Source organism: Halichoerus grypus, chromosome 10 (genome assembly GCF_964656455.1).
Source record: "Halichoerus grypus chromosome 10, mHalGry1.hap1.1, whole genome shotgun sequence".
In the NCBI taxonomy this organism is placed as follows: domain Eukaryota; kingdom Metazoa; phylum Chordata; class Mammalia; order Carnivora; family Phocidae; genus Halichoerus; species Halichoerus grypus.
In genome coordinates this window covers 6,417,813-6,443,322 of record NC_135721.1, presented here as the reverse complement: position 1 = coordinate 6,443,322, position 25,510 = coordinate 6,417,813, and the positions used below count along the sequence as shown (strand labels likewise).

The 25,510-nt window shown below is 44.2% G+C and overlaps 1 protein-coding gene across 4 annotated transcripts in view; it reads left to right on the top strand.

The window, feature by feature from the left end:
• Positions 1-25,510, top strand: part of MBOAT2 (membrane bound glycerophospholipid O-acyltransferase 2) — a 115,562-nt gene that overhangs the window by 81,527 nt on the left and 8,525 nt on the right. For 3 of the 4 annotated variants that reach the window (XM_078055943.1, XM_078055940.1, XM_036067846.2), the window contains 6 exons: positions 1,501-1,596; positions 12,358-12,413; positions 13,657-13,711; positions 18,872-19,055; positions 23,289-23,481; positions 23,840-23,943. In XM_078055943.1, coding sequence (XP_077912069.1) covers positions 12,362-12,413; positions 13,657-13,711; positions 18,872-19,055; positions 23,289-23,481; positions 23,840-23,943 — 588 coding nt within the window. In that variant the 5' untranslated portion in view covers positions 1,501-1,596; positions 12,358-12,361. The remainder of the gene's footprint in view (positions 1-1,500; positions 1,597-12,357; positions 12,414-13,656; positions 13,712-18,871; positions 19,056-23,288; positions 23,482-23,839; positions 23,944-25,510) is intronic. The other variant, XM_078055941.1, reaches the window with a different exon arrangement.

Genomic DNA, 25,510 nt, shown 5'->3' with positions numbered 1-25,510 from the left:
TATTACTTCTGCCGTAACCTACTGGTCAGAGGAGCTGGAAGGCCAACCCAGATTCAAAGTGGATAGAGAAATAGACTCTTGTTCGTAATGGGGGGAGCAGAAGGTCGGGTTATAGAAGAGCATATGAAATGGGAGATATTGTTGTGGTCATCTTTGGGAAACACAGTCAGCCACATGATTTTTAGACATTATTTTAAGTTTGATTTGTCAGCACTCTGTGAGTATGCATGTGTGCTATTTTGTCAGATACAGTTATCAGGAGTATATTAGTTTTGTAAAACATTTGAATTAGGAAGCTATCCTCCTTCCACCCCCCTCCCCAGGAATAATTCAAGTAGATCAAAATTACCTATTTGTCTAAAGTTTAGAAGATTTCTTTTTAAAAAAAATATTTATCTGAGAGAGAGAGAGTGTACACATGGCGAGTCGGGAGGGGCAGAGGAAAAGGGAAACAGAATCCTCTAGCAGAGTCCTTGCTGAGCACAGAGCCCAACGCGGGGCTCACACCCAGGACCTTGAGATCATGACCTGAGCTGAAATCAAGAGTCAGACGCTCAACTGACTGAGCCACCCAGGCGCCCCCAAGTTTAAAAGATTTCTTTCATAAAACCACCTGAAATTGCCTATGCAGGAAACTTAAGATTTTAAAGTAACCAAATATATTGAGTTGTTCCTATTGATTTCTTCTATGTGATCAATGTTTAGAAAGTCCTTCCCCAATTTGAGAACGTTTGGATATTTATCCACATTTCCTGTGTGTTCTGGTTTTTCTCCTGACAGTAGTTCTTTAGTCTATCTAGAATTATATTGTTAACTGTTTAGATGATAATCTCTCCCTGCTCATTTGCAATTCAGCCTTCATCCTATGCAGTGTTATGTGTTCTAGAATCTGTTTCTGTTCTCTTCATATTGATATGTAAATTCTTTTCCATACTATGTGTTTAATTATTGTAACTCTGTCCCAAGTACCTTGAGAATGTGAAAATCACTAAATGTTCACGCCTATAAAATGTGAGCAAATGCCACCTGATCCACACTAAGGATGAATGATTTTATAATGTTGAGAACAAGTTTTTAAAATCCTATTAAGAATTTGTTTAATGTATAATTTAGCCAAATATTTTTGGGCCAAATTGTGTTTTCTAAAAAAAAAAAAGAGGAATAAATAGAAATACCAGTACTCACAGTTTTATACTTGTGAATATGACTTTCATATATATAATTTGGTTCATGGAGGTCTTTCAGAAGGAAAAAATTAATAAAAGCAGTAATTAGATGCATCTACCATTGAAGATGGTACAAAATTTACAAAAGTAAAGTAGATACTAGTAAAGAGTTTTTACGGTTTATTGAAGAAAGCTATTTGTGGAATAGATCTAGAAATATTTAATTTTTGAACCATTTAAATTTTGAATCATGGTTAATAAATTACTTTAAAATGTATTTTTTAACAAAATGAATCTTTTATTTTCACTAATCTAGTTTATTTTTGTCTTCCAGATACTGTTTTGTGTTTGCTTTGGGATACCTCACAGTGTGCCAAATTACTAGAGTCTATATCTTTGATTATGGACAATACTCTGCTGATTTTTCAGGGTAAGAGTAACACTTTGACTCAGTAGCCTGTTTTATCTATTCTAACATGTTGATGAAAGGACAACATATGGTGCATTTAGTAGTTAAAATGAAAAGTGATCGACAGATGTTTTAGTTGAAAATTCTGTGAATTTAGACATTTTCTTTTTTTTAAAAGATTATTTGAGAGAGTGCACACAAGAAAGTGAGCACGAGTGGGGGGTGGGGCAGAGGGAGAGAGAGAGAGAATATCCAGCAGACTCCCCACTGGGTGAGGAGCCTGACTCGGGGCTTGATCTCACGACCCTGAGATCATGACCTGAGCTGAAATCAAGAGTCAGATGCTTAACCGATGGAGCCAAGCAGGCGCCCCAAATTTAGATGTTTTCTTCTTGTAACGTGGTCTTTTATGGTGCTGTATAAGTCACAAAAATAACCTGTCCTTTTAAGTTGACTTATATACAATTTCTAAATATGTAGCAATTAAATTTGTTGTATGGCATTCTGATAATGGAAGCATTCTGTAATTTCATGGAAATTTCTGTCATCAGTTGTAACTATTGAAAACCAGCCCCTTGGAGTCTGTCCTTGACTCTCTGTTTCTTTCTTTGTTCTCCTGAGCCTCTTTTGTATCGTCATTCACCAGCTTCTGTATAAGATCTGGTCACTTCTTCTTGCTTCTTAATACCCCGAGATTTTTTTTTGGACCAGAGGTCCTTGGCCTCACCTTGTCTTCTGAATTTCCTAGAGAAGACACTTGAGTATGTATTTTACTTGTACGCATTTCACTTTTATGGAATGTTCTATATTCTTATGTCTAGTATTCAACTGAGTTGTGGAAATAACTTCTGCCTTTTTGTTCCTTCAAAAGGGAGGTAGTTCCTCTGTGGTACTCTTTGTCCTGTAACAAAACTGATTAAATGTCTGCTCCAAGATAAATGTAGTCCAAGTCCCTAAGGACCAACGTGCTCACCATCTTTCTAAAGGGACCTCTGCTAAGGATAAGCAAAGTGGAAAAAATAAAGTATATCATGGCATCTATGAAAAACAGTTAATTCAACATTAGAAATGGACCAAAGTTGTATGAGCTTAGAGAAAAATTACTGCTGTGAAACAAGAGAATTTTAGAAGATGAAATTTTTTTTCTCCTTAATGGGATTTAGGTAGATTTTATTTTTTTAAAACTGACTTAAAAACGGGTTTGGATGAAAGGAGGTTGCATACAAAAGAACAAACAAAACCAAGCCAAAGCGAACTGATAAAATACACTAAAAAACCTAGTTAAATTAGAGATATGTTGAGTAGTATAGAGAAATATATCTGGAATTCAGAAAAGGAGAATAGATGCTGGTGATCTAGCTTATAAATAATACATATTCTTGCAGGAAAAGAGCTAACAGGCAGGATCAGTAAATATGTTGGGCTACTGAAAATCTTCAGAACTTGAAGACGTCAGCCAGGTCGCATGTTGTCGTTAGGGTATAATGAAAGTAGGAACTAGTTGTGAATGCTTACAAGAGTCAAGATCACTTAGTTTAAGCTTCCTGGGAGCAGTTGCCCTACTGGTCTTGTTCATCGGGGTATCCTTCGTGCTTAGCACATAGTGGCATTAAATAAACACTTACTGAATCAATAATAATAATACCTTAGTAAAGAAGAAAGACAGTACAGTGAGAAGAATGGGGGAGGAGAATAACAAACAATGCAGAACAACCTGAGCAATGTGGGCGAAGCTGTGCAATCTAAGAGACGACGTCATAGCTTTCGTGTTTGCGTTATAATGAATTTAGAAATGAATTAAGCATTTGGTATGAAATAGAAACAAAAAGAATACTCTTGACAAATTCAGTTTATGCATGTTGATAACAGAAATGTTAACATGAGCATCTGGAAGTTAATACTGTAAAGTCATGAATTTTCAAATTGCCTTCTTGAGTGCTCGGATACTATAGCCACGTACGAGGGGCGCTAAGCAGGCAAGGCTCTGCCCTCCAGTCTTACTTCAGCCACAACTGCTCTGTGTCTCTAGCTTATATTTGGGATTCCACATACTACTTCATTTAAAAAATATCGTGCTGCTTGTATTTTTAAACTGCCAGATTTAAAAAGTAATCCAACGTCACTAAATTGAAGTCACGGATGCGGTCGGCGTGAGTACGGATTTGCATGACGCACTGTTTGCTGGGCCCTCACCACCCCGCCTTTGGTTTGATCTCAGTTGTTACCTTTCTTATTTCTCTTACCTGACATTCTAAACTCTTGTTTACTACTACTCTCTAGCTGGGGATAGGCCAACTGCTGTTGAAACAACACAGTTTCAGTGGCTCAGCATAACACATGTTTATTTCTCAGTCACTTGGCAGTCCTCTAAGGAGGGACCCTTTGCTTCACACACGCATTTAGGGAAGCTTCTTTCTCAGGGCTTCACCTCCTCCAGCATCTCTGGAATCCTCGTGATTATGTTGATGAGCAAAGGGAGGGCATGCCTCCTCACCACTGCTGCTCACATCCTATTGGAAAAGAGTACTTACGTGGCCCACAAATTAGAGGGCAGTTTGCAGTAAGAGCAAGACGCATGTTTAAAAATAGCTTTATATGACATGGCTTTAAGTATTTTGCTGCTGAAATTTAAAATTTCATTTCAATATTTAAATATAATTTAAAATGTTTAAGTATGTGGAAGAAAAACAACATAGCATGTTAAAGATGGACAACCTGATAAAAAACTCCCAGTGTAATGTGTAATGTTTATCCCTTAGGAGGAAACATTTGACCATCAGCAGTAAACTGATAAAGATTAGGCAGAGACAAATTAGCTGAAGGAGGCCATCTGGCAGAAGTTGAAGGACTCCTTTTTTTCTTAACTGGACACAGGACAGAAAAGAAGCCATCTAGAGGCAGACTCTTTCCCTAATGAAATATTTAGGCATTTAGAAGTCTTGAGTGTGTTTAACACGTGAGCAGAAAAGATCGTAACTTGATCCTGATGAGGGTAAATATCCAAAATGCTGGATGTCTGCAGAAGGTAGAGTTGCATACAGTGAACCATCCTTTGTCCTAAGAGCTCATGCTGCCCTGAATTTGGCAGCACAGGAAGTGAAGCTGGGCTCTTGCTGAGGAATCACATGGGAGCTCTTTTGTACGGGGCAATCTTACTTGCATGAGGCACGGGAAACTGATATTGTGTGTGCGTATGACTGTGTGTGCGTGTGTGTGTGTGTGTGTGTGTGTAGTTAGGCATGAGTTCAAGATATGTTTAAAATGTTGATCAGATAAAAGGGACTCACTTTTTTTTTTTTTTTTTACAAATTTATTTGAGAGAACGCACAAGCGGGGGCGGGGTGTGGGGAGGGGCAGAGGGAGAAGCAGACTCCCTGCTGAGCCGGGAGCCTGATGCAGGGCTAGATCCCAGGACCCTGAGATCAGGACCTGAGCGGAAGGCAGACTGTTCACCCACTGAGCCACCCAGGCGTCGCTAAGGGACTCACTTCTTAATAGAAGTTTCTTTTCGCAGAAAGGTTGAAAAGCTACTGAAGTCTTGACTTTCATGCTAGCCTCAGAAAATAGATACAGAAGAAGTGTAAAATAATTAAGTAGCTTCCCTTTATATCAGCAATAACCAGTTAGCAAATATAGAGAAAGGATCCTAGTTTCACAAGCAGTTAAAAACTATGATATGTCTAGGAATACATGTAAAAAGAAACGCACAGGACCTCTGTGTAGAAAACTATAAAACTTTACTGTAGATTATAAAAGAACACTAACTGGAGAAACATCTTGTTATTTAGATGGTAAAATTCAGTATTATAAAGATGGTAATTCCTTTCAAGTTAATCTGTAGGTGTCATGCTGCTCAAGGTAGGGTTTTGAGGGAAATGAGATGAACTGAAAAATTTCTCTATAAGTGTAAGTGCTCGAGAATAGCAATTTCAGTATAAAACACACTACTGTTTGTCAAGTAGCAGGCGCTTACATGTTACAAGACTGACACAGGAATAGACAAAGCCATGAAGCCAGGGGAGAGAAACATACTCATGGGATCTGAGAAATAAAGGTACAGAATAGAAACGGTGGGATTATAGATCCAGTGGGGAAAGCCCTTCTTGATTATTCAGTAAATGGTGTTGAGACAGAAGAAAGGTAAATGCTTGCCTTCTTTGAAGATAACTTGTAGGTGGAAGCGAGAACAGATATTTTTTTGGCAGGAAGGTAATGAGTTCTGATTAGAGTATGTCAATTTTTGTTGTGCTGAAGGGATAGCTTAGTGCATCCAGGAGATGTACATGACATAATTTTCCATTCAAATTAAGGATATGTTTTATAGCTAACTACATAGTACCAGGTCCTCAGCAAACATTTTAGTACTGCTTACTCCTGTGTCCATTCAGCCAGGAGTATTGAGTATTGAGGACATGCTGTACATTTTGCTGGGTGCAAAGTACTTTTGTAGGTGACAGTCCTGTCCAGCATAAGGGACAGACCATGGGTCTAAAAGCTACAGGTGTGATTGTCACATGCATTCCTTTTTTTAAGTTTTGTTTTTATTTGGGGGGGCGGGCAGAGGCAGAGGGAGAGAGAGATCAGCAGGTTCCATGCCCAGCACAGAGCCCAAAGCAGGGCTCCATCTCACAATCCTGAGATCATGACCTAGCTGAAATCAGGAGTCGGACCCTCAACCCGCTGAGCCAGCCAGGCGCCCTGCATGTACTCCTTTTGGAAAGCCTTGCTCAAGTCGAGAGTCTAATTGTAGATGTCTCTCTGCTCTGTGCTAAGTTCTAGAAGGCCCCCGCTCTCATCACCCTCCTGTCACACGGAGCCCACTAACTGTGTTGTAAGTGGGTTGGATGTAAATTACTCAACTGCTGAACCTTAATGTTCCGTCGATCCTGTTTCATCCCAAGGGAGTGTCTCCCACACCTTGACCTACATCTGGTGAGAGGAGACCTTCTGTCTGGCTCCTACTAACGTAGGTCAGGTTACCAAGAGCAAACAGGCTACTCTATGGCTTGAATGATCTGGCTTCCACCCTCCCTAAGCCTTTTCCGCTCTTCTGTCGCTCACAAAGCAGCGGGCTATAATGATCTTTATCGGACATCTGCAGTTTTCTAAAGGCTCTGCGCCCCCCACGGGGTGTGCCTGGCCCTGCCCCTCAGCCCCCACCGACTGCCTGTCTTCCTCGCTGTCTGATGCTGCAGCCTCGTGGCCCTGCTCTCCTCTCTGGACTGTTGCCCAGCCCGTTCCTCTGCTCGGGGCACCGTCGCGGGCCAGCCGTCCGTGCACCTTCTACAGGCCCACGGGATATGACTCCGACTCCAGGTTGTCCCCTCGGTTTGAGGTTTCTCTCATCTCTGCACACATACCTTCAAATGTCTCCTTTGGCTTGTAACACTTTTTTCTACAGTTATTCACATACCTGTTTATCTCCTGTTTTAGTGAGAAAGCCTCTCTGGAGACCACACTTTACAGCTAATTATCATGTCCTTCAGTGCCTGATGCCTAGTAGCAGTTCCAATATTTATTAAAGGAAGGTTTTATCAGACATTTGCTGTGTCTCAGATACTGTTCGAGGTATTTGTCATTATTGCTACTTTATTTAATCTACACAGTGGCATCATTACCTCGATTTTTTAGATAATAATTTGGGGGGGAAAGTGAAATAGTTTCTCAGTCTCCCACAAGGGATTGCTGGCGGGGCAGGATTTGGGTGGAGTTTTCTGACTTATGTGGCCGGCTGCCTGGTCCCCACCCGCACCTCCACCCGGGGGTCCAGGAGGCACCTCGCACTGGACGTGCCCAAAACAGACTCCCTGCCTCCCCTCCCTGCCCCTCCTGCGCTCCTTCTCAGCTGCCTCCGTCCTTCTAGGTAGTTGCTCTGGTCAGAAACCTTGGCGGCCTCGGATCTCAAACCCTACATCCAATCCATTGTCAGATCGTCATCAGATGCTGTCATCTTTACCTTCTGACGACAGCCGGGCTCCACGTCAGACTGCACGTGCTGTCACCCTCTTCTGCCTACTTATCCCACCATCCTATCCTGGCCTATTTCAGCCCAGAGCCAGAATACATCCATTTAAAACCAGATGACTTCGTGCCGAAAACCCTCCAGTTCGTGCGTCGCTGGGTTCAGAGCCTGTCCTCACTTGCCCCTTCAGAAGCCCTCCGGGTCCGACCTCTGCCCCCGCCTGCCTCCAGCTTCTGCCTGTGTCTCCCCTCCACACCTGCTCCAGTCCCATCTCCGCCTGGGCCAGTCACATTTCTGCCTGAGGGCCGTTGAACTGCTTTTCTCCCTTCCTGGATGTTCTTAACCTCCACAAGTTGCTCTTTGCCTTGTTCTCGCTTGAAATGTCACCTTTAGGGTGAGGCCAGTTATCACCCTGTGTGGGCACTCCCTCTTCCCCGGCCCTGCTTCGTTCCTGTGCTCTGCACTCAGCAGCATCTGGTATACGAGGCATTTACCTGTTTATTCCTTTCTTATCTCTCTCTGTCTGGTCCATTGTGAGGTCTGTGGCAGCGAGACCTTCATCTTGCGCACGGTTGTGTCTCCAGCACCTGGTTTATTGTAGGTGCTTGTTGAACACCTGTTTCTGAATGAGGGAGTAAGGTGAATGAATGAGCGTGGCTCAGAAACCCATGCCCTTTCCATCATGTCTCCCTGTGTATTCTTTGGCATTCGGTGTGTGGGGCTTGTTTGGCTGCAGGGGTTTTTGCTGTTTGTGGAGGAAGGAGATGACTACGGGGGAGAATTGACAGTGCGTCTCTATTGTCAGGTGACTTATACCCTGGTGGCAAACTGACCTTTGACCTGGCAGGTGCTGGCCGTTGCTTTGTCACATTCGTATGCAGATGGCTTTAGAGTCAGCATCTCCTAGAGATGATGGACAATTAAGAAAGTGACTATTCTTTTTAGCATTCATTTTCTTTCTTTTTTTTATTATGTTCAATTAGCCAACATATAGTATATCATTCGTTTTTGATGTAGTGTTCAACGATTCATTAGTTGCGTATAATACCCAGTGCTCATCACATCACGTGCTGTCCTTGATACCCATCACCCGGTATTCATTTTCTAACTAAATCCTATTACTCTCATTATTTGTAGAGACAAAAAAATGCATATAAATGATTTTTAACTTTTCCATCCTTTTAAGTTTTAAGAAGTGTAGAGCTCTTAGTTCTTTACATCAGATAGGCTTTTTAAAAATATTACCTGAAACTATTTCATCAATTGAAGTATTTATTTTGAACAGTTAGATTCCATATTTTCCCACATTCCGAGCAGAGTGCCAGCAGGAGTAAATACGTGTCGTTCCACCCAAATACAGTGATGTCATCATGTAGAAGGTACAGGTGGCTCTGTTCGCAGCCCAGAGTGGACTCGGTGGAGGTTCTGAAGCCCTCCACCTTCTCTCCCTCCTCCATCCCTCAGACTCCACCTTGGGGGAAGCCAGAGGGCCTCTCTGATTCACATCAAGTGATCGCAGACTTTCTAGAACCCGGGAAGTGATTAGCTATTGCAGACTCCGCCAGATGCAGTCAACAGGTAGTTAAAATGTCAGTAAAAGTATAAGTGAAATAATGTCTGAGTCACCGAAACAAGTATTTATGAACAAAATGCACTGTTAAGAACCACTGCAGGTAATCTCTTTGAGAACAGTGGAGTTGTTTTCATTTAGAAGTGTTTTCTTCGCACCCTGGGTTCGGCTGTAGTGAGGTGAGATTGGTTCTCCTTCCCCATCACTCTGTTGTTTCCTGGTCTTGCACATGCCTGTGTTGGACTCATCTGTCCATTTTCCCCTCTGGTTTACTTTTCTGAGCTCTCATTAATCTGTTCGTGCCTTACTGAACCCTTTACTGTAGTACTGTCTTATTTTCATTTATAACTTACTCCTTCAGAGTCTTTCTGTAGTAATTCTGCCTTCTAGCATTTTACTCTCACATTTGCCACCCCCTGCCCCCACCCCATGACAGGTTGGACCAGAGGCAGCAGAATTGCCAGCCATTTAAAACCAAAAGGAGGGGCACCTGGATGACTCAGTCATTGGGCATCTGCCTTCGGCTCAGGTCATGATCCCAGGGTCCTGGGATTGAGCCCCGTATCGGGCTCCCTGCTCCGTGGGAAGCCTGCTTCTCCCTCTCCCACTCCCCCTGCTTGTGTTCCCTCTCTCGCTGTGTCTCTCTCTGTCAAATAAAAAATAAAATCTTAAAAAAGCAACAACAACAACAGAGGGAACATTCAGGGCTAATGATCACCAGTAAAGGAAACAAAATGATGTTGAGATGTTTTTGCAAAACCAGTTGGTTCTCTGAGCCCATGTGTATGCCAAGTATCGAAGGTGCAGAGATAAATAAGGCAGTGTTCCTGGTGTTCAGTAGCCCATGACTTTTGTGGTGACAGGAAAGTAAACCAAAAAAATTACAAAACAGTATGGTAAATGCTTTCAAGCACAGATGAAAACGGACAGGCAGGAGGGAGTATGATCAACCTGTAGAAGGAGTAAGAGATCTTGACTGGACACTTAGAAGAGCCCATGTATTTGGCATTTTAAAAATATGTATTTAGCACATATCTTGGGCTAGGCGCTGGGGATTCAGTAGTGAAAAAGACTGTTCCTTACCTCATGGACTTTCTAGAAAGGAAAGAGATTTTAAAACAGCCAGTGTAATTGGATCAACGAAACACCCATGAACCTAAAAATACTTGGAAGGAAGCAAACAAGCTAAGGTTAAATGAAGGACAAGTGTGGGCATCGTGGCTGAGGGCCTACGTGAGGCAGAGCTGTCCAGTGGGCCTCTAGTATGAAGTGACTTCTCAGCTGGGACTTGAAGAAGGAGCTGTCCTTGCAAAACAGTTCCAGAAAGAGTGGTCGAAGTGGACGGAGCACTATTTGGAAAGACTCTGGAGCATTCAGCTCGGCTGCCTGCCTTCTTTCCATCCCTGTGAGGGAGCGTGGTTCTCGGATGGAGCAGCACGGTCTCACACGGCCCGTTGTCCCAGCCCAGGTCACTTCCCGGAGCCGACCTGCGGCCACGCACCTGATAGCGCAGGAACTGCCTGGGGCTGCCGGGACGCGCGGGCCACGAAGGGCGTGCACGCCGAAAGCACATATGTGCGTTTATGGGGCATCTTACATATATGTACCTAACAGTTTAGTATGTCACTGAGAGGATAAACTCCATGATTTGATACCGTTTTTATTATGTTTTGAGGGAAAATGGGAATTAGAATTTAGAACTGAAGAGTATTTTATAATTCTTTGGTGAACTAAACTATGAAGAGAATGAGGCAGGATGAGAAAAGTGATTCTCTGCCCTCAGGGAAGTGGGAATCATTGTTTGTACAAACCTCAGAGGCCCGTGAAACATCCTGCAAGCCAACAGGGCAGCTGGGTATTCGTAGCAGCCCGGAGGATGGGTCGGCTGAGGGGTCGTTCCCTGAGAGCGAGTGGTAGAAAAGGAAGAACTGACTTCTAAGGGAACCGAATGGGAATCTCCCCCCTCATGCACTGAGTTTGAGAGCAGTTGTCATCGGACAGGACAGGTTGTGTGTGTGTGAGAGAGAGATCTTGCCTGCTGGGTGAGGAGAATGAGCTGTAAGTTCTCATGGCCCCTGATGGCGTCCTCCTTTCTTTACGTGTTGAAGGATGCTCCTGTTTGGCCAGAGGTGGAGTGGACACTGACCACTCGTGCTCTGAACGCTGGGGCAGGTGGAGGAGCACCGGGTCTCCGTGGTGGGGTCTGAGCTTCCTCCTGCACTCGCTGGTGGCGTGGCTGGCCTGTCCCCAACGCCTTGCCTTCCCTGCACAACGGAGGCCATGCGGACTCCGAGCAGGTGACGCTCACTCTCTACCTGTAGGCAAAACAGGATTTCCCGGTTTTAGTGAAATTCCAAAAATATAAATAAATACCTTGTGATTAATTGTTCTGTAACATGAATGTCTGTAAGCTAACGTAATAAAGGATAAATGTATATCCTGGTGGCTTTCAAAATGTGGATTTATTTATTTTTCCTTTCCAAACTATCCATTCAATTAGAGATTATAAAATATGGAGAAAAGATTGCCATTTTCCTGATTGTGGCATGACTTAGAGCCCTCTTTGAAGGGTGCTTTAGGCCAAGGGCGGCTCTCACAGGCCCTTAGTCCCGGGGTCCCAGACCAGCAAGCCGGACAGCAAGCTGTCCTCTTTCTTCCTCCCCCATCCCTCCTGTTCTGTTCTACATTTCTCACCCAACCTCTTTTAATTTTCTACCTATTCCCCTTTTCCCAACTCACTTTCCACCTGTAGGTCAACTGAGGCAAAAGGCAGCATGGTATGTTGAAAACTCAGAATCAGGAAGCCCAGGCCACGCCTGATGCCTGGGGGCTCCTTCCTCTGGCCTCGAGTTCTAGGGTGCCAATGAGGGGCGGGTGATGCTGCTCCCACAGGGTCTCAGGTGGAGCTTGAGCAGGCGTTTCTCCCCCTCTTTCTCTCTCTCTCTCTCTCTCTCTGTGCCTGCCTCCTTCCCTGCCCTTCCCTTCTCTTGTCTTTTCTTTTCTTCCCTCCCTCCCTCCCTTCCTGTTTTTTTTTAAAGCAAGGGAGAAGGCCTGGATCCCTCAGCTCCTATACCTTCCCCAAACACAGCAGCCCCTGGATTAGCTCTTTGAAATCCCTTCAAGATCTTTTTGTATGTTAAAAAAAAGTCAGCATTTTGTAGTTGTATAAGCAGAATAAACTGTTTTTCATATATCAAAGTATTATTTTAAGTTTCTGCTTTCAAATACTTGTTTTTTTATTTTGTCACAGCCCAATGATGATAATTACCCAGAAGATCACTAGTTTGGCTTATGAAATTCATGATGGTAAGAATTTAGAAATTAATCTTTCGTCACTGAAAGAAATCCTATTCAAATGTACTTTCACCTAAGATATGACCCTAACTTTCTGCTCTGTATTCAAGGAGGTCAGAGAGGGGAATCTTTAACTCTGTCTACGTTAAAGTGTATTTATTTTTCTGCAGTGTTTAATCTCAATTTCACACTTGATCCAGTGACAAAAACAGAGTAAAAGAATGGGATCCTGTCATAGTACCCACATTAGTGGCAATTTAAAATATAAAGGAAATAGACATTTGATCTCAATCAAGTGTTATTAGTCCCTGCTTCATCTCTGTGTTACATTTTTATTAATATTTGATGTTTTCCCCATGCCCCTTATCCCTTAATATATAATACACACACACACAGTGACATATAATTTTAGCATAAATATTTATATATTCGTATTTTATATCTTCAGTGAATGGACACCTTGCCATAGGAAATGCTAAAAGTCTGGGCTATGAGTCACGAGTTTGACTCTGGTTTCTTCACAGACTGGAGGAGCATCCCTGTCAGACCCGTCATTCGTAGTGGCCTAGGGAGCTTCTTGCATGGGGCTTTTAGCCCCACTGTATATATAGATCACCCATCCTGTACCCCCTACTACAGAAGACCTACAAAGAATTTCTAAGTATATTGTTTGCCTCTTAAGTTAGTCCTCCTTTGGTCTTTAAATTGGGCTTAGAATCTAATAAGTTGATGTGTAATTGTAAATCGTGTCCTCCTCTTTGGGGAGAGAAGGTAAAGAAATGGATGGAGAAGGTATATGAGTACAGTTTTCATTCCTTAGAGTCATCGAGAGATAAGGAAATCATTCCTTGCTTTATGTTGAGCTTGTAGCCCATAATACTGATTAGTCATTTAAATCATCTAATAATAGAAACATCTTAATGCCCCCTTTTGAAAGTCATAGTGTTTGCTATAAAATATGCTAGGATTTTGGAATTTTTAAGTTAATAATGATTTCCTCTAGAGAAGAGCCGGATTTGTGCCCTGATGTGTGTTGTTTCTCTCCTACAGACCTAGATGTGTTGAGTTACATGGTGGTCCTTTGATGTGATTGAACCTGTGTTGCAATGAGAAAGAAAGGAACCGGTTATTCCAAAATTGGGATTATAGCTTAAATTTCCAATGAGAAAAGTGGTGGAAGTGTGAATGGGGAAAAACACCATTCTTTTCTTGGAGGAAACCATAATTGATAAAAGTCCCTATTTTTATTTTTCAGGGATGTTTCGAAAGGATGAAGAACTGACATCATCACAGAGGGGGTTAGCTGTAAGGTACGTGCTCTCTTATCGTGTCCTGCCTTGATTCGCGCGGTCTCTGCCTCAGATGCACTTTACTCTCATGGCTAAGGCTGACTCATCCTGCTGGCAGTACTGACTTCATGAAATCAACTTTCCTTCCTCCGCACACCGCCCTGCCACCACATCTTGCTAGGCTAGGCTGCCTGTCCCTTCTAAGGCTCCCATGGCACCTTGGATATATTACGTACCACGCGGATATCACTGAATTTTCTGTCTCTCCTGTGATTTTCTGAGTTCCCTGAAGACAGTCTTCATGTCTGCCATGTAGTAATGAGTGATAATCGCTGCTTCTGTTTATAGACCGATAACTTGATGGCAGTTACTGGGCTAAGATATGTTAATACGACACATAGATACCATGTTTTGAAATAATGAAGAACCAGTAAGATCTTCTCGATATTATTTAAGGAATTCATTCTGGGTGGGTTTCTACTTCATTTATGATAGTACTCTGTTGACTAATCTAAGGAATAGCTTAATTTCTTGGAAGGCTCTATCTTAATCTAATATAATTAGAGATTGAATCATTTTACCTAAAGAAAAATTCCTAGGAAGCCCCTTGTTTTTGGTAAATCTAGAACAAACAGATGCATGGCTGTCGGAAGAATGAGGTTAAGCTTGTGATAGTAGATAGACCCTTTTGGTAGCATGTCTTGGGAATCTTCTTATATTTTCCCCATCTTTAAGATTATTCTATTTTGATATTCTCTATAGTCAGTATTTACATATCAGTAGGTGTACATTTGAATATACTCAGAGAGATTACTTTTATCTGGGTTCTGTGATCTTTAGGCATCCTTCGCCCATCCCTAAACCTCTCATTAAGAGACACTCAGCCCCCCGTTTCTGCCTTTCCCTCCCACACACCCACCTGGCAAAACCCCAAACCCTATTAAATTCGACTCTCTGCCTACCTAAACAGTGGAAGAAAGCAGAGTGGAAAACATTCATTGCAGATTGGACCTGTTTTGAGTGTGTTACCGCAAACTTAGAATCATGGCCTTAGTGTTGCCAGGAGTTCGGCTGCGTCTGTCCTGTGCACTCCCCGCTCCGCACCCCCCCCCCCCCCCCCCCCCCCCCGCCGTGAGCTCGTGTGTGCTCCTTCCTCAGACTTACAGCACTCCCTCCCCCGCACTCACTTAGGGTGGTAGCAAAGTTTGATTCTTGGAGAAAAGAAAGGCAACCCTATTTCATTTTGCTACCACTAAACCTGCCAGACTGCCTGTGTCTGTAACAAATACTCCTCTTTCTGTCCCATACCAAGGATTCACTGTCCCTCATCCAATCCGAGGCCAGCTTCTCACTTCTCACTGAATCCAGCTGCTTCTCTTTAACTCAAGGCTTTTGCTTCCTCGGTTTTCCCGCCCCTTGCATGGTCACTCATCATTTCTCCATCTTTTCCCGCTGAAAGGAGACACACCTTTACCTCACTTCCCCTTCGAGCTCCCTCCCCATTACTCTGCAGCCTTTAGAGCAAGACTCTGTGAAAGATGTATGTCACCGTCTCCCCGTCCTCACCCCCATTCCCTCCTCAGGCCCCCGCAGTTGGGTTTGTCCTCACCACTGGTCTGATAGCATGCTTCAAGGGGACCCTTAATCTCGGGGGGTGTAAGTGGTCAGCCTTGGTTTGCACGCAGCTCAGCCTCTCAGCACCGTCTGATCCAGCAGACCATTCAGTCCCTGAAATATTCCTCTCTCGTCTTCCGGGACCCCACCCTCTTGGTTTTCCTCTTGCCTCCCTGGCTGTTTACTTCTGTTGTCCTTGCTGAATCCCCCCGCTCCGAGGCTCACCACTAAATATTCGTGGGCTCTGAGGCACACGCTTAGACATCTCCGTCTCCTCTGGGGATCACATGCAGTCCATTGCCCCTAAGTACTGTCTGCATATTTGAGGTCTCGTAACTGTCCTCCCACCTGTCTCCTGAGCTCTAGCCTTGTAACCTACTGCCATTTCAACATCCCAGTGTGGATCTGAGCTGGCATCTCAAATAGAACACGTTCCAAATAGAACTCCTGAGTCCTGCCTCCCTCTTCCCTCTCCCCAGCCCACTACCCGCGTAGTTCACAGCGGCACCGTTTGTCACTAGTGCCTTAGGGCAAAAACTTGGGCAAACTCACACGTTCTTACTGCAAATCCTCTTCGCTGGCAAGTTCACTCTCCCTTGGAGACCTGTCTCTCATGTGACCATGACATCTGACTGTCCCTGATCTGACTGGCTTCTCACCATTCCCACTGAGACCACCCCAGCTGGACCCGCGCTCTCTGCTTGGTCTACTGGAACAGCCTCCCCAGCAGGGTTCAGATTTCTGTCTTCTTTCCCTCCACCGTCTACCTTCCACTCAGCAGCCAAAGGTCTTTGTAATGTGTGTTGGATGATATTTTCCCCTCCTCTGAGGGAAACCCCACAGTGGCTCCTCATGTAGTTAACTGGGAGCAGACTAACCGCTTAGGACCAGAGCTAGTAGCTCTGCCCCTCGTAACTACACCGAGCTCCTTGTCAGAACCCCCTTCCCTGCCGTCACTCTCCGTCCTTGGCCCTGCTTGATTTTTCTTCGCAGTATGTATTACTGTCTGATGTTATGTATTTGTTTTGATCGTCCCTCTCTCTGTCTTTCTGATGTAAACTTCTGTGAGGATAGAACTTTGGCCCATTGATCATTCTGGCCTCATGGCCTCAATGCAGTTCACCACTGAGGGTGCTTGTGGCCCCGCAGGGGACATTTTTGGTTGTCACGGCGGAGAGGGGAGGTGCTGCTGACACCTAGTGGGTGGAGGCCAGGATGCCGCTAAACAGCCTCGGTGCCCAGGACAGCCCCTGACAACAAAGACGTATTGTCCGAAACAGTCGTAATGCTGAGACTGAGAAGCTCGAACCTGGGACAATGTGGAGTTGATCCCAAATAAATATTTATGGAACGAAAGGATTCTTTCATGTAATGTCATAAATGAAGTATTACAATTACACTTCGTTCTCATTTTAATAGCAAATATTGTAATTATCTACTGAGTACCTAAAATGATTTGTCATTTGATACGACCGTTGAGCCAGAAATTACTTCAGCAAATTTCACGGTTCAGAGTTATCTCCGGTCCTTGCAAATTGTGATACATAATTTGACTTGGTAGGACTGGGCTGCGCCTTGATAACCTGGCATTGTTTGGGGCGGGTTGAGATGGAGCTTTGTGACGGGAGCACAGGAAGTTCTTCCGTGGCTTTTGATTGTCGGGCACTTACCCAGCGAGTGAGGCAGTGAGAAAGCATTCTCTTTCAGCATTACGGAAAAAAATGCAAGAGCAAATCTGCCAGCAACATTTTTCTCTCCTCCGTTTTGAGCCTTCAAGAGAAAATATATAAGGCTCAAAACGCTTTTAAACGTAGAAGAATAATTCTGGAAAGATCTAAAAAAGGAGTTTGGGCTAAGTGGTGATGTAGCTAGTATCAGATGGACAGGAAGCATTGTTTTCTTGTTTATTGTTTTTTATAAAGGTACATATGAGGGGGTCTGTCAGCTTCTCTTGGCCACAGAGAGGGTTTGTGCTTTTTAAGGAAACCACTTCTCAGAGAGGAAGGAAGGATCGTAACGTCTTCTAGAAGCCTGCTTCCTATCCTCAGGTGGAGTCGTTCTTCTATTGATTATAGTTTATAATTGTCAGTGGGAAGCAAACTTAGTAAATGGAACTGCTGGTAGAAAATAAATAAGGGGCGCCCGGGTGGCTCAGTCAGTTAAGTGTCCCACTCTTGATTTCGGCTCAGGTCATGATCTCAGGGTTGTGAGTTTGAGACCCGCGGCGGCCGGGCTCCACGCTCAGCAGGGAGCCTGCTTGAGCTTCTCTCCCCCCCCCCCCCCCCCCGGCGCCTCCCCGCTGTCTGCCTCATGCTCCTGCACATGTGCTCTCTCTCTTAAAAAAAAAAAAGGGAAAAAAAAGAAAATAAAGACGTAGACTGCTAATTCATCTATATGACGATGTATACGGTCTATATAGGTTCTTGTGTTACTAAGTTTTTTTTACCCAGTTCCCTGCATTAAGATCTAGAAAGCTCCGTAAGCCTTAGATGCCACGTGCCATCGGGACAGACCTCAAAGCAGTTGAATGACAAACGTGGCAAGGCATCCTTAATTCGGTTCTCCCTTGCACCCACATCCAGTCTGTGAGCAAACCCCCGGGGTGTCCTGCCAGAGTGTATGCAGGCGCTGCTTCCCCCGCTGTTCCCGGCCGCTGTCGCCTCTGCCGGGGGATCCCAGTGGCCTCCTGGCTGGCCTTCTGACGTCCACCCTTGTCCTCGCCACACTCGGGCTAGAGGGAGTCTTCGGAAACCCTACTGTAGTTTTTCATTGCATTCAGAATAAAGGCCAAAGTTCCTACCATGGCTTATAAGGCAGCCCTAGATGATCTCACCTTGGTTCTCTCTGATTTTTTTCCTGTTTCTTTCCCTGGTTCAGCAACACCAGCCTCCCTGCTGCTGGACGCACCCCGTCTCAGGGATTTCACACTCACTGTTCCCTCTGCACGGAATCCTTGTCCCGGTTACTCACATAGCTCCCTGTCTCACTGCCTTCCCGTCTCTGCTCAGATGTTGCCTCATAAGAGGCCTTCTTACATACATATATAAGAAGAACCCTTTATCTTTGTAGTACTTAGCACCTCTGAAAATATTTAGTACATATTTTTCAATTATCTGCTTTCTGCATCTGCTATGTGAGCTCTGTGAATGCAGCATATTGCTCCACCTTGTTACTGTAGCATCTCTAGACCCTGGAGCGTGTGGGCACGTGGTCCGTGCACACATGGATTTGTTGGGTGAGTGAACGACTAACTGGTAGGGGAAGATTCTTTATGCCGTCTCTTGTCGGTCTCAGGTTTGTTTTATAATGAAGAAATCCAGTAGCAACCCTTTGTAGTTGCTCACAAAGATCTGTATGGAAACTCTTCTCCAGAAATACCGCTGAGCATTACCACATCCTCATCTTTGGAATTCCTATCATACGAATGCAAATGAAAACTGAAGCTTGCTTTGTGGCGCAAACGGGAAGAGCAGCGAGGTGGAAGCCGCTGATTCCTGCCGGGTGGGTTTTCGTGTTTTCGAAGAGCTCGGGGCCCCCTCTCACGAGCTGCGTGTGTTTTACCCGCAGGCGCATGCCAAGCCTCCTGGAGTACCTGAGCTACAACTGCAACTTCATGGGCATCCTGGCGGGCCCACTCTGCTCCTACAGGGACTACATCACCTTCATCGAGGGCCGGGCGCACCACAGGGCACCGCCGGGCACAAGCGGGAAAGAGGACGTGCCCTGCGAGAGAGCAGAGCCGTCTCCCAACGTAAGCTCGTGAGGCTGACCTGAGCCTCGACAGCTTGTGTTGCGTAGTGTTGTTTGGTCAGTGATACTAATGTCTTAAAGGTCTGAACTTGCTGTGTCTTTGAAACTATTTTTAAGGTAAATGACTCTTCACACTGCAGTTAGTAGTAATGTCTAGTAGCCGTACGATCATCATCAAAGAACAAAACTAAGGTTACTTAAGAAGCAGGGCACCGCTGAGGGGCACCCGAGTGGCTCAGTGGGTTAAGCGTCTGCCTTCGGCTCAGGTCATGATCCCGGGGTCCTGGGATCCAGCCCCATATCGGGCTCCCTGCTCAGCTGGAGTCTGCTTCTCCCTCTGCCTCTGCCCTTCCCCTGCTCGTGCTCTCTCTCCCCTACCTCTCTCTCCCTCAAATAAATAAATAAAATCTTAAAAAAAAAAAAAAAGTACTGAGTTCCTGAGTGAAAACGATGTTTTATAGTTATCGAGTATTTTACAAGAAAGCCATTTGCACGGAACTGACCCAGCCTAATTTCTTAGGCTTCTTCCTTCCCTGCACTTCATGTTCCAGCTAATTCAAAGTGTTCTCTTCTCCTCTCCTGACTTCCCTCTCCTCCTCCTGGTCATCGCCAGTTGAAATCTTACTCCTCTTTAAAGGCCTACATCAAATATCACCTTGTCCATGAAAGTTTTCCTGCTTCCCCACAATAAAACAGTTAACAACAGCTAACACTTTGAAAGCACTTCCCGTGTGCCCGGCCCTGTTGGGGGCACCTCACAGTTACTCTCTCAGCACTCACAACACAAGGTGGGTGCTGTTACTCTCACCGCTTAACAGATGAGGAAATCAGGCCTACGTGATTTGACTGAGATGTCCCAGGTTGGCAGCAGAGAACTGGACTTCAAACCCAGGCAGTCCTAGTACGAAGTCCGTGAATTGCCTCACAACTGAACATAAGCTTTATTTCCTTTGGACTGCTGGGATAGATACTCCTTTATCAAGAAAGGCTCTGAGGCTTTGTGTAGGCCGAGTTTCTGTTGGATTTGATCTGGTAGAATCTAAAAGTCCCATGAGAACTAGGCCGATCAAAAAGTCTATGAGACAAAAAAAGGGGGCTAGTATGTTTTTTCTGAATGTGGGGCTTGAGCAAAGGATCACCTTGCTTTCTAAGTTAACTATAAAATGAAGCGTGAATGAGGAAATTTGCACCCATTCACAAAAGCTCTTATTTTATCTCTTTTTTGCCATGTGACTCGTGTTTTGTACCAAAAAGGTGCTTTTGTCTTCATACTTTCTATTACTGGTTAAATGTTAATTGATAAATGCCGTATCATATGGGCTTGAATTTCAGACTTGAAATCGAGTACATTCAGATCTCTTCCATTGACTATTTGTGTCTCCAGGCTGACCACTTAACCCTTTAGAGGTCTCACTGCCACAGGAAAAAGAAAGGATTAATATAGATAGCTTCGATATTCCAGAATCTTGTTCTGGAATACTGGAAAGAGGATTAAAAGCTAGGAATCAAGGTACTAGACATAATGTTGTAAAATACTTGAAAAATTTCAAGTGGTATAAACTTCTGAGTAGCAGTAAATCAAACCCAACAAAGAATAATACAAATTTATATATTCTGTCACCTCACTCTGAATTTTTATGGGATTCACTCTTATAAAATGTGGCTTTTCCTCTTTTGGGTTGTATACATCATAAATCAGAGGTTGTTGACAATGGCAAATACTCTTAATCTATTATTTCACTGTCTTACTGTATTTTTAGTGTAAATTCCATATGTGTAAAGTTTATATAGTCAGAAGTGGTATTTACAAATCACTCGAAGGCATTTGGAAGCTCTTTGTGCATCACTGGAGTGTGTGGACTCTTAGGATCCAAAGTAGGACAGTCAGGTAGCCAGTGGCCCTTTTGTTGGGGACCTCCCGATTGTCTTTATCTAAATCAGATATAGGTTTGGGCACTGAAACAAGGACCAAAATCACAATGGCCTAAACAAGGTCTCTCCCACGACATCTGAAGTGTCAGTGGTCCATGGGTAATGTGGCGGCTCCATGGGTTGGGGATCCAAGCTCTCCCCTGTTTTTGCCATCCTTAGGGCATTGCCCCCATCCCCACGGTGTAAGCTGGCTCGCCCACAGGAGCTGTACTTGAGCTAACATCGCATGGACCGCGTGGCTACACTCAACTGTGAAGGGGATAGTCACGTGTGGTCTAGCTAGACGTGCGCAAATAAAAATTCCATCTTTGTGCAAGAAGCGGAGGGTGGCTTGTGGGGAGCACTTGTCAGTCTCTGTCATGACGTCTGTAGGACTTTCCTCTGGGGCTCCTTAGCTTCTTTTTTTTTTTTTTTTTTTTTTAAAGATTTTATTTATTTGAGAGAGAGAATGAGAGAGAGAGAGAGCACATGAGAGGGGGGAGGGTCAGAGGGAGAAGCAGACTCCCCGCCGAGCAGGGAGCCCGATGCGGGACTCGATCCTGGGTCTCCAGGATCATGACCTGAGCCGAAGGCAGTTGCTTAACCAACTGAGCCACCCAGGCGCCCCTCCTTAGCTTCTTAGTGAAGGATCCCTCAGTCTTCTGCCATCTTAGGAGGTAGATACAAACTTGACTGCTTGTTTCTGGAGCTGGTCCAGGCACGGGGGCTGAGGATTCCACCTCTCAGGCTGTAGACTTCCTCGAGTCTCCCCGTTTTCATTCTAGCACTTACCCAGCCCCCCACTCTGGACCCATGTCCCTAAGCCTGGATCTTCTCTGGTTCAGCTTCTCTGAGAGTTAACTTCTGGCCTCCTGCTGGAATGGTGGAAGGGTGCCCCCTTACTAAGCAGGGAGGCGGTGGGAACCAGGGGTCATACCTGGCCTCCCAGGTTTGGGCCCTCACTCCTGCCTTCCGAGCTACCTGATCCCATATTGCCTGAGCCTTTGTGCGCTACCTGGTAGTCGAAATCAAGTGTATGCTACTTTAATTTTTGTTTTGAAACTGAGACCTGGAAACTTGTGTGTCTAGTCTAACGGCCATAGTATTGCTCATTGTGTCACTAAGATGATACACCCAATTTTTAGGTTAATGTATGAGGCCATTTGTTTCATCTCACTGTGCTTACAATTACAATTTTTCTCTAATTACCTGTTTTAAATCTCTTTTCAAATGTAAAGCTTAGATATTTTGGGGGAGGGGTGAAGAAAATGTAGCCTTTATTGTACCAGAGAAAGCTTTAAAAAAACATTGAGGAAAATGAGAATGAAGGCTGCAGCAAAGAGTCCTCAAGTGCTCAATACCTCCTAACAAGTGGCCCGAGAGCAAAGACAGCTTTTTCAGAAATGCGGTGAATCTGGTGTGTGCTTTTACTCTTGCCTTTGAGCCCTTTCTTTTGGCACTGTTATAGAAAGTGTGAAAATATGAATATTCATTTGCAGATTAATTTGAATAGTATTTGACTACTATGCAGGACACTCAAAATCCAAGTATCGTGTTATGTTGCATTACCTGGACGCAGCCTTTCCTTTCTTCCACCTGTTTCTTTCCCTTGGCAGGTGCTATAATCTCCCCTATATTGAGTCAGATTGAAATATTCTGGCCTACTAAAAATACAAAAACACCATGAGTTGGATTCTTTTAAGGTGATTTAACCTTACCAGGATATAGGAAAGAATGGCCTTTTTTTTTTTCCCCCCACCAGAGTCTTTTATGCAAATCTTTTTGTTTTCTTGGGTGTGTAGTTCTTTTGGTTTTATCATTTGTGAACAAAATTGCATTAGAGAACTGTCAGACTTAAAGGGATGCATTAAATTGTTTAGTGTAAAAATAATGTCCATGAAATACACATAGCATTTGGAAAATACAGGGAAAAGCACAATGGAAAAATAAGCTCTCTGTGTGTGTGTGTGTGTATAATATGAAATCCACTCCCAAAAGTTATTCATGTGATTATTTTTGTGTATTCACACCTATAGGCCTGTGTTTGCTTTCAGGTATTTTTTTTTTTAACTGAAAGTTTTGAAAACACAAATTGAGGTTTCTAGTGTGACTTGAGCCCTAATCCAGAGGTAGTAGAGAGAAGGCTGGACATACATGTTCCTACCGTGAGACCCTGAGGGCTTGACATGCTGAGTGCAGCGTAGTTTATGATTTTTGACCAGGAGAGTTATAGAGTTTATGCCAGATTAATCTGGCAGTAGTATGTCAGATGAATTAAAAGGGGTATAGATTAAGCTTATGAAATCTTGTCTTGTTCTTTCAGGTCGCAGTCATTCAGAAGCTCTTAGTCTGTGGACTTTCCTTATTCTTTCACCTGACCATCTCTAAAACATTACCTGTGGAGTATAACATCGATGAGCATTTTCAAGCTACAGCTTCATGGCCAACAAAAGTCGTCTATCTCTATGTCTCACTTTTGGCTGCCAGACCCAAATACTATTTTGCATGGACCTTAGGTAAGTTGCCTGGGAAAGGACTGACTGTTAACGTGTGGAGGTGTATCTTAGTAGCTAGCGGGGAGAGCGCCCTCTTGAGGATATGTAGTTAAAGACAAACTTGAAAAATTAGAGTCCTCTATTAGAAGAAACCAACTTTACAGCTCATATCCTAAATACAAGGGAATATCCTAGAAACTGTTAGGATATCCTAAAAACTGGATCAAGGCCCATTTTACTATAGTATCAGATAAAGATGAAAATGAATAAATCTACTGTTTAAAAAAATCCTAGTATATAATAACATACACCTTTAGGGAGAACATGGTAGATTGTTATATGGATTCTTAATATGCGCTTTTCACTTTGTTTACTGCAGCTGATGCTATTAATAATGCTGCAGGCTTTGGTTTCAGAGGATATGATGAAAATGGAACAGCTCGTTGGGACTTGATTTCCAATTTGAGAATTCAACAAATAGAGGTTAGTCAATCATTTACAGGCTAGTTACCATGTGATATTTTACGTACCATACTTTGCTTTTATGGGTTATGATGTGATGTCCCAAGAGTGGTGTTGAAGGTTTTTTATTAATAATACTCATTCTTCCATTCAACCAATATTTATCGGTCATTGGCACGTGCACCAGGCACTGGGGATCCAGTGAGTAAGATTGGTGTGATCTGGGCCCTTGTGGAGCTTTACTCTAGAGCGGGCCAAAGGGGCACAGAGGATAGGTTGTGATCAGAGAGGTGTAGGGTGTGTACTACCAGACTGGCTCCAACTCAGATCAGATAGCTCAGGGAGGGGCCCTGAAGGAAATAATGTCTAATCTGAGTCCTAAAAGATAAGGAGGAGGTTGCCAGGCACTCCAAGGAGAGGGGGAACATCCTGAGGGGGTAAGGTTCACAACACAGGGAGTGGTGACAGATGAGCCTGCAGAAATTGAAGACAGGTCCAGATACTTCCAGAGGCCATATTAAGAGTTCGGAGCTCTTAAAAGAGCGATGGAGTATTGTGGATGCGTTTTATACAGACAAGTGAGGTGATCACAGCTGTGGTTTGGAAGGATCTGGCTTCATCAGGTAGATCAGTTGCCCTCGTGGGACAGAGTGGTCTGTTAGCAGGGTGCTGTGTTTATCCAAGGTGACGGTGACCTGAACCAGGGTAGTGCCAGTGGGGTTGGAGAGACATAAACACCTGGGAGCACTGTTCCAGAGACCCAGCAGAACTCGGTGTTACTTTGGCATCAGCAAGAGAGAGTGAGTTATGAATCGGGACCAGATACCTGGCTTAAGCCAGTTTTATGGCGATGCCTTTCACTGGGAGAAGGAACAAAGAACAGGCACAGGTTTGAAGGGAAAGATACTGTGTGTTCAGATTTCAGACTCAACTAAATTGTCCGGCAGGCAAATAAATGACCAGCCACTAGCCGCAACACCTGAGCTGGAGATCCTCATTGGGGAACTACCAGCCTGTGGCATTTCAAGTTTTGGGAGAAACCACGAGAGTAGCCACGAGAGAGCACTGAGAGACCCAGAAGGGATGAGAACGCCCCGCTCCCTGGAGCACCTGTGCTTGTAGGCTGGGCCGAGGAAGGCAGTCAGGAGGAGGAGCCAGAGAGAGAAGAGGAGAACTAACAGGGGACATCGGTTTGCCAGCCTGAGAGAATTACTCCAACAATAGAAACTACCAAAACTTTAAGTGAAAGGTTGACAGACAAGTTTATAGTGAATGGGTCAGGACCCACCGATGCACCTTAGCATCACTGAAAGCTCGTCACTCCAAGTGGGACAGTCTGTCATTAGGCGCCTGTGACGGGACGCCGTAGGAAATACAGCACCGTCTCTCAAGGACTTGCTGAGACAGTTAAACCTGGTTAGGTCTTTCAATCTTGCTAAATTTAGAGGGAGTGTAGAGTATGGGGAAGTAAGTTAAACACCAGATCCAGAAGTGGGGAATTCTGCAAGACAAATGACCTATTTTTTCCCAACAAATAAATGACATGGGAAAGAGGGGGGCAGAGAGAGGATCTTACAGCTTAAAAGAA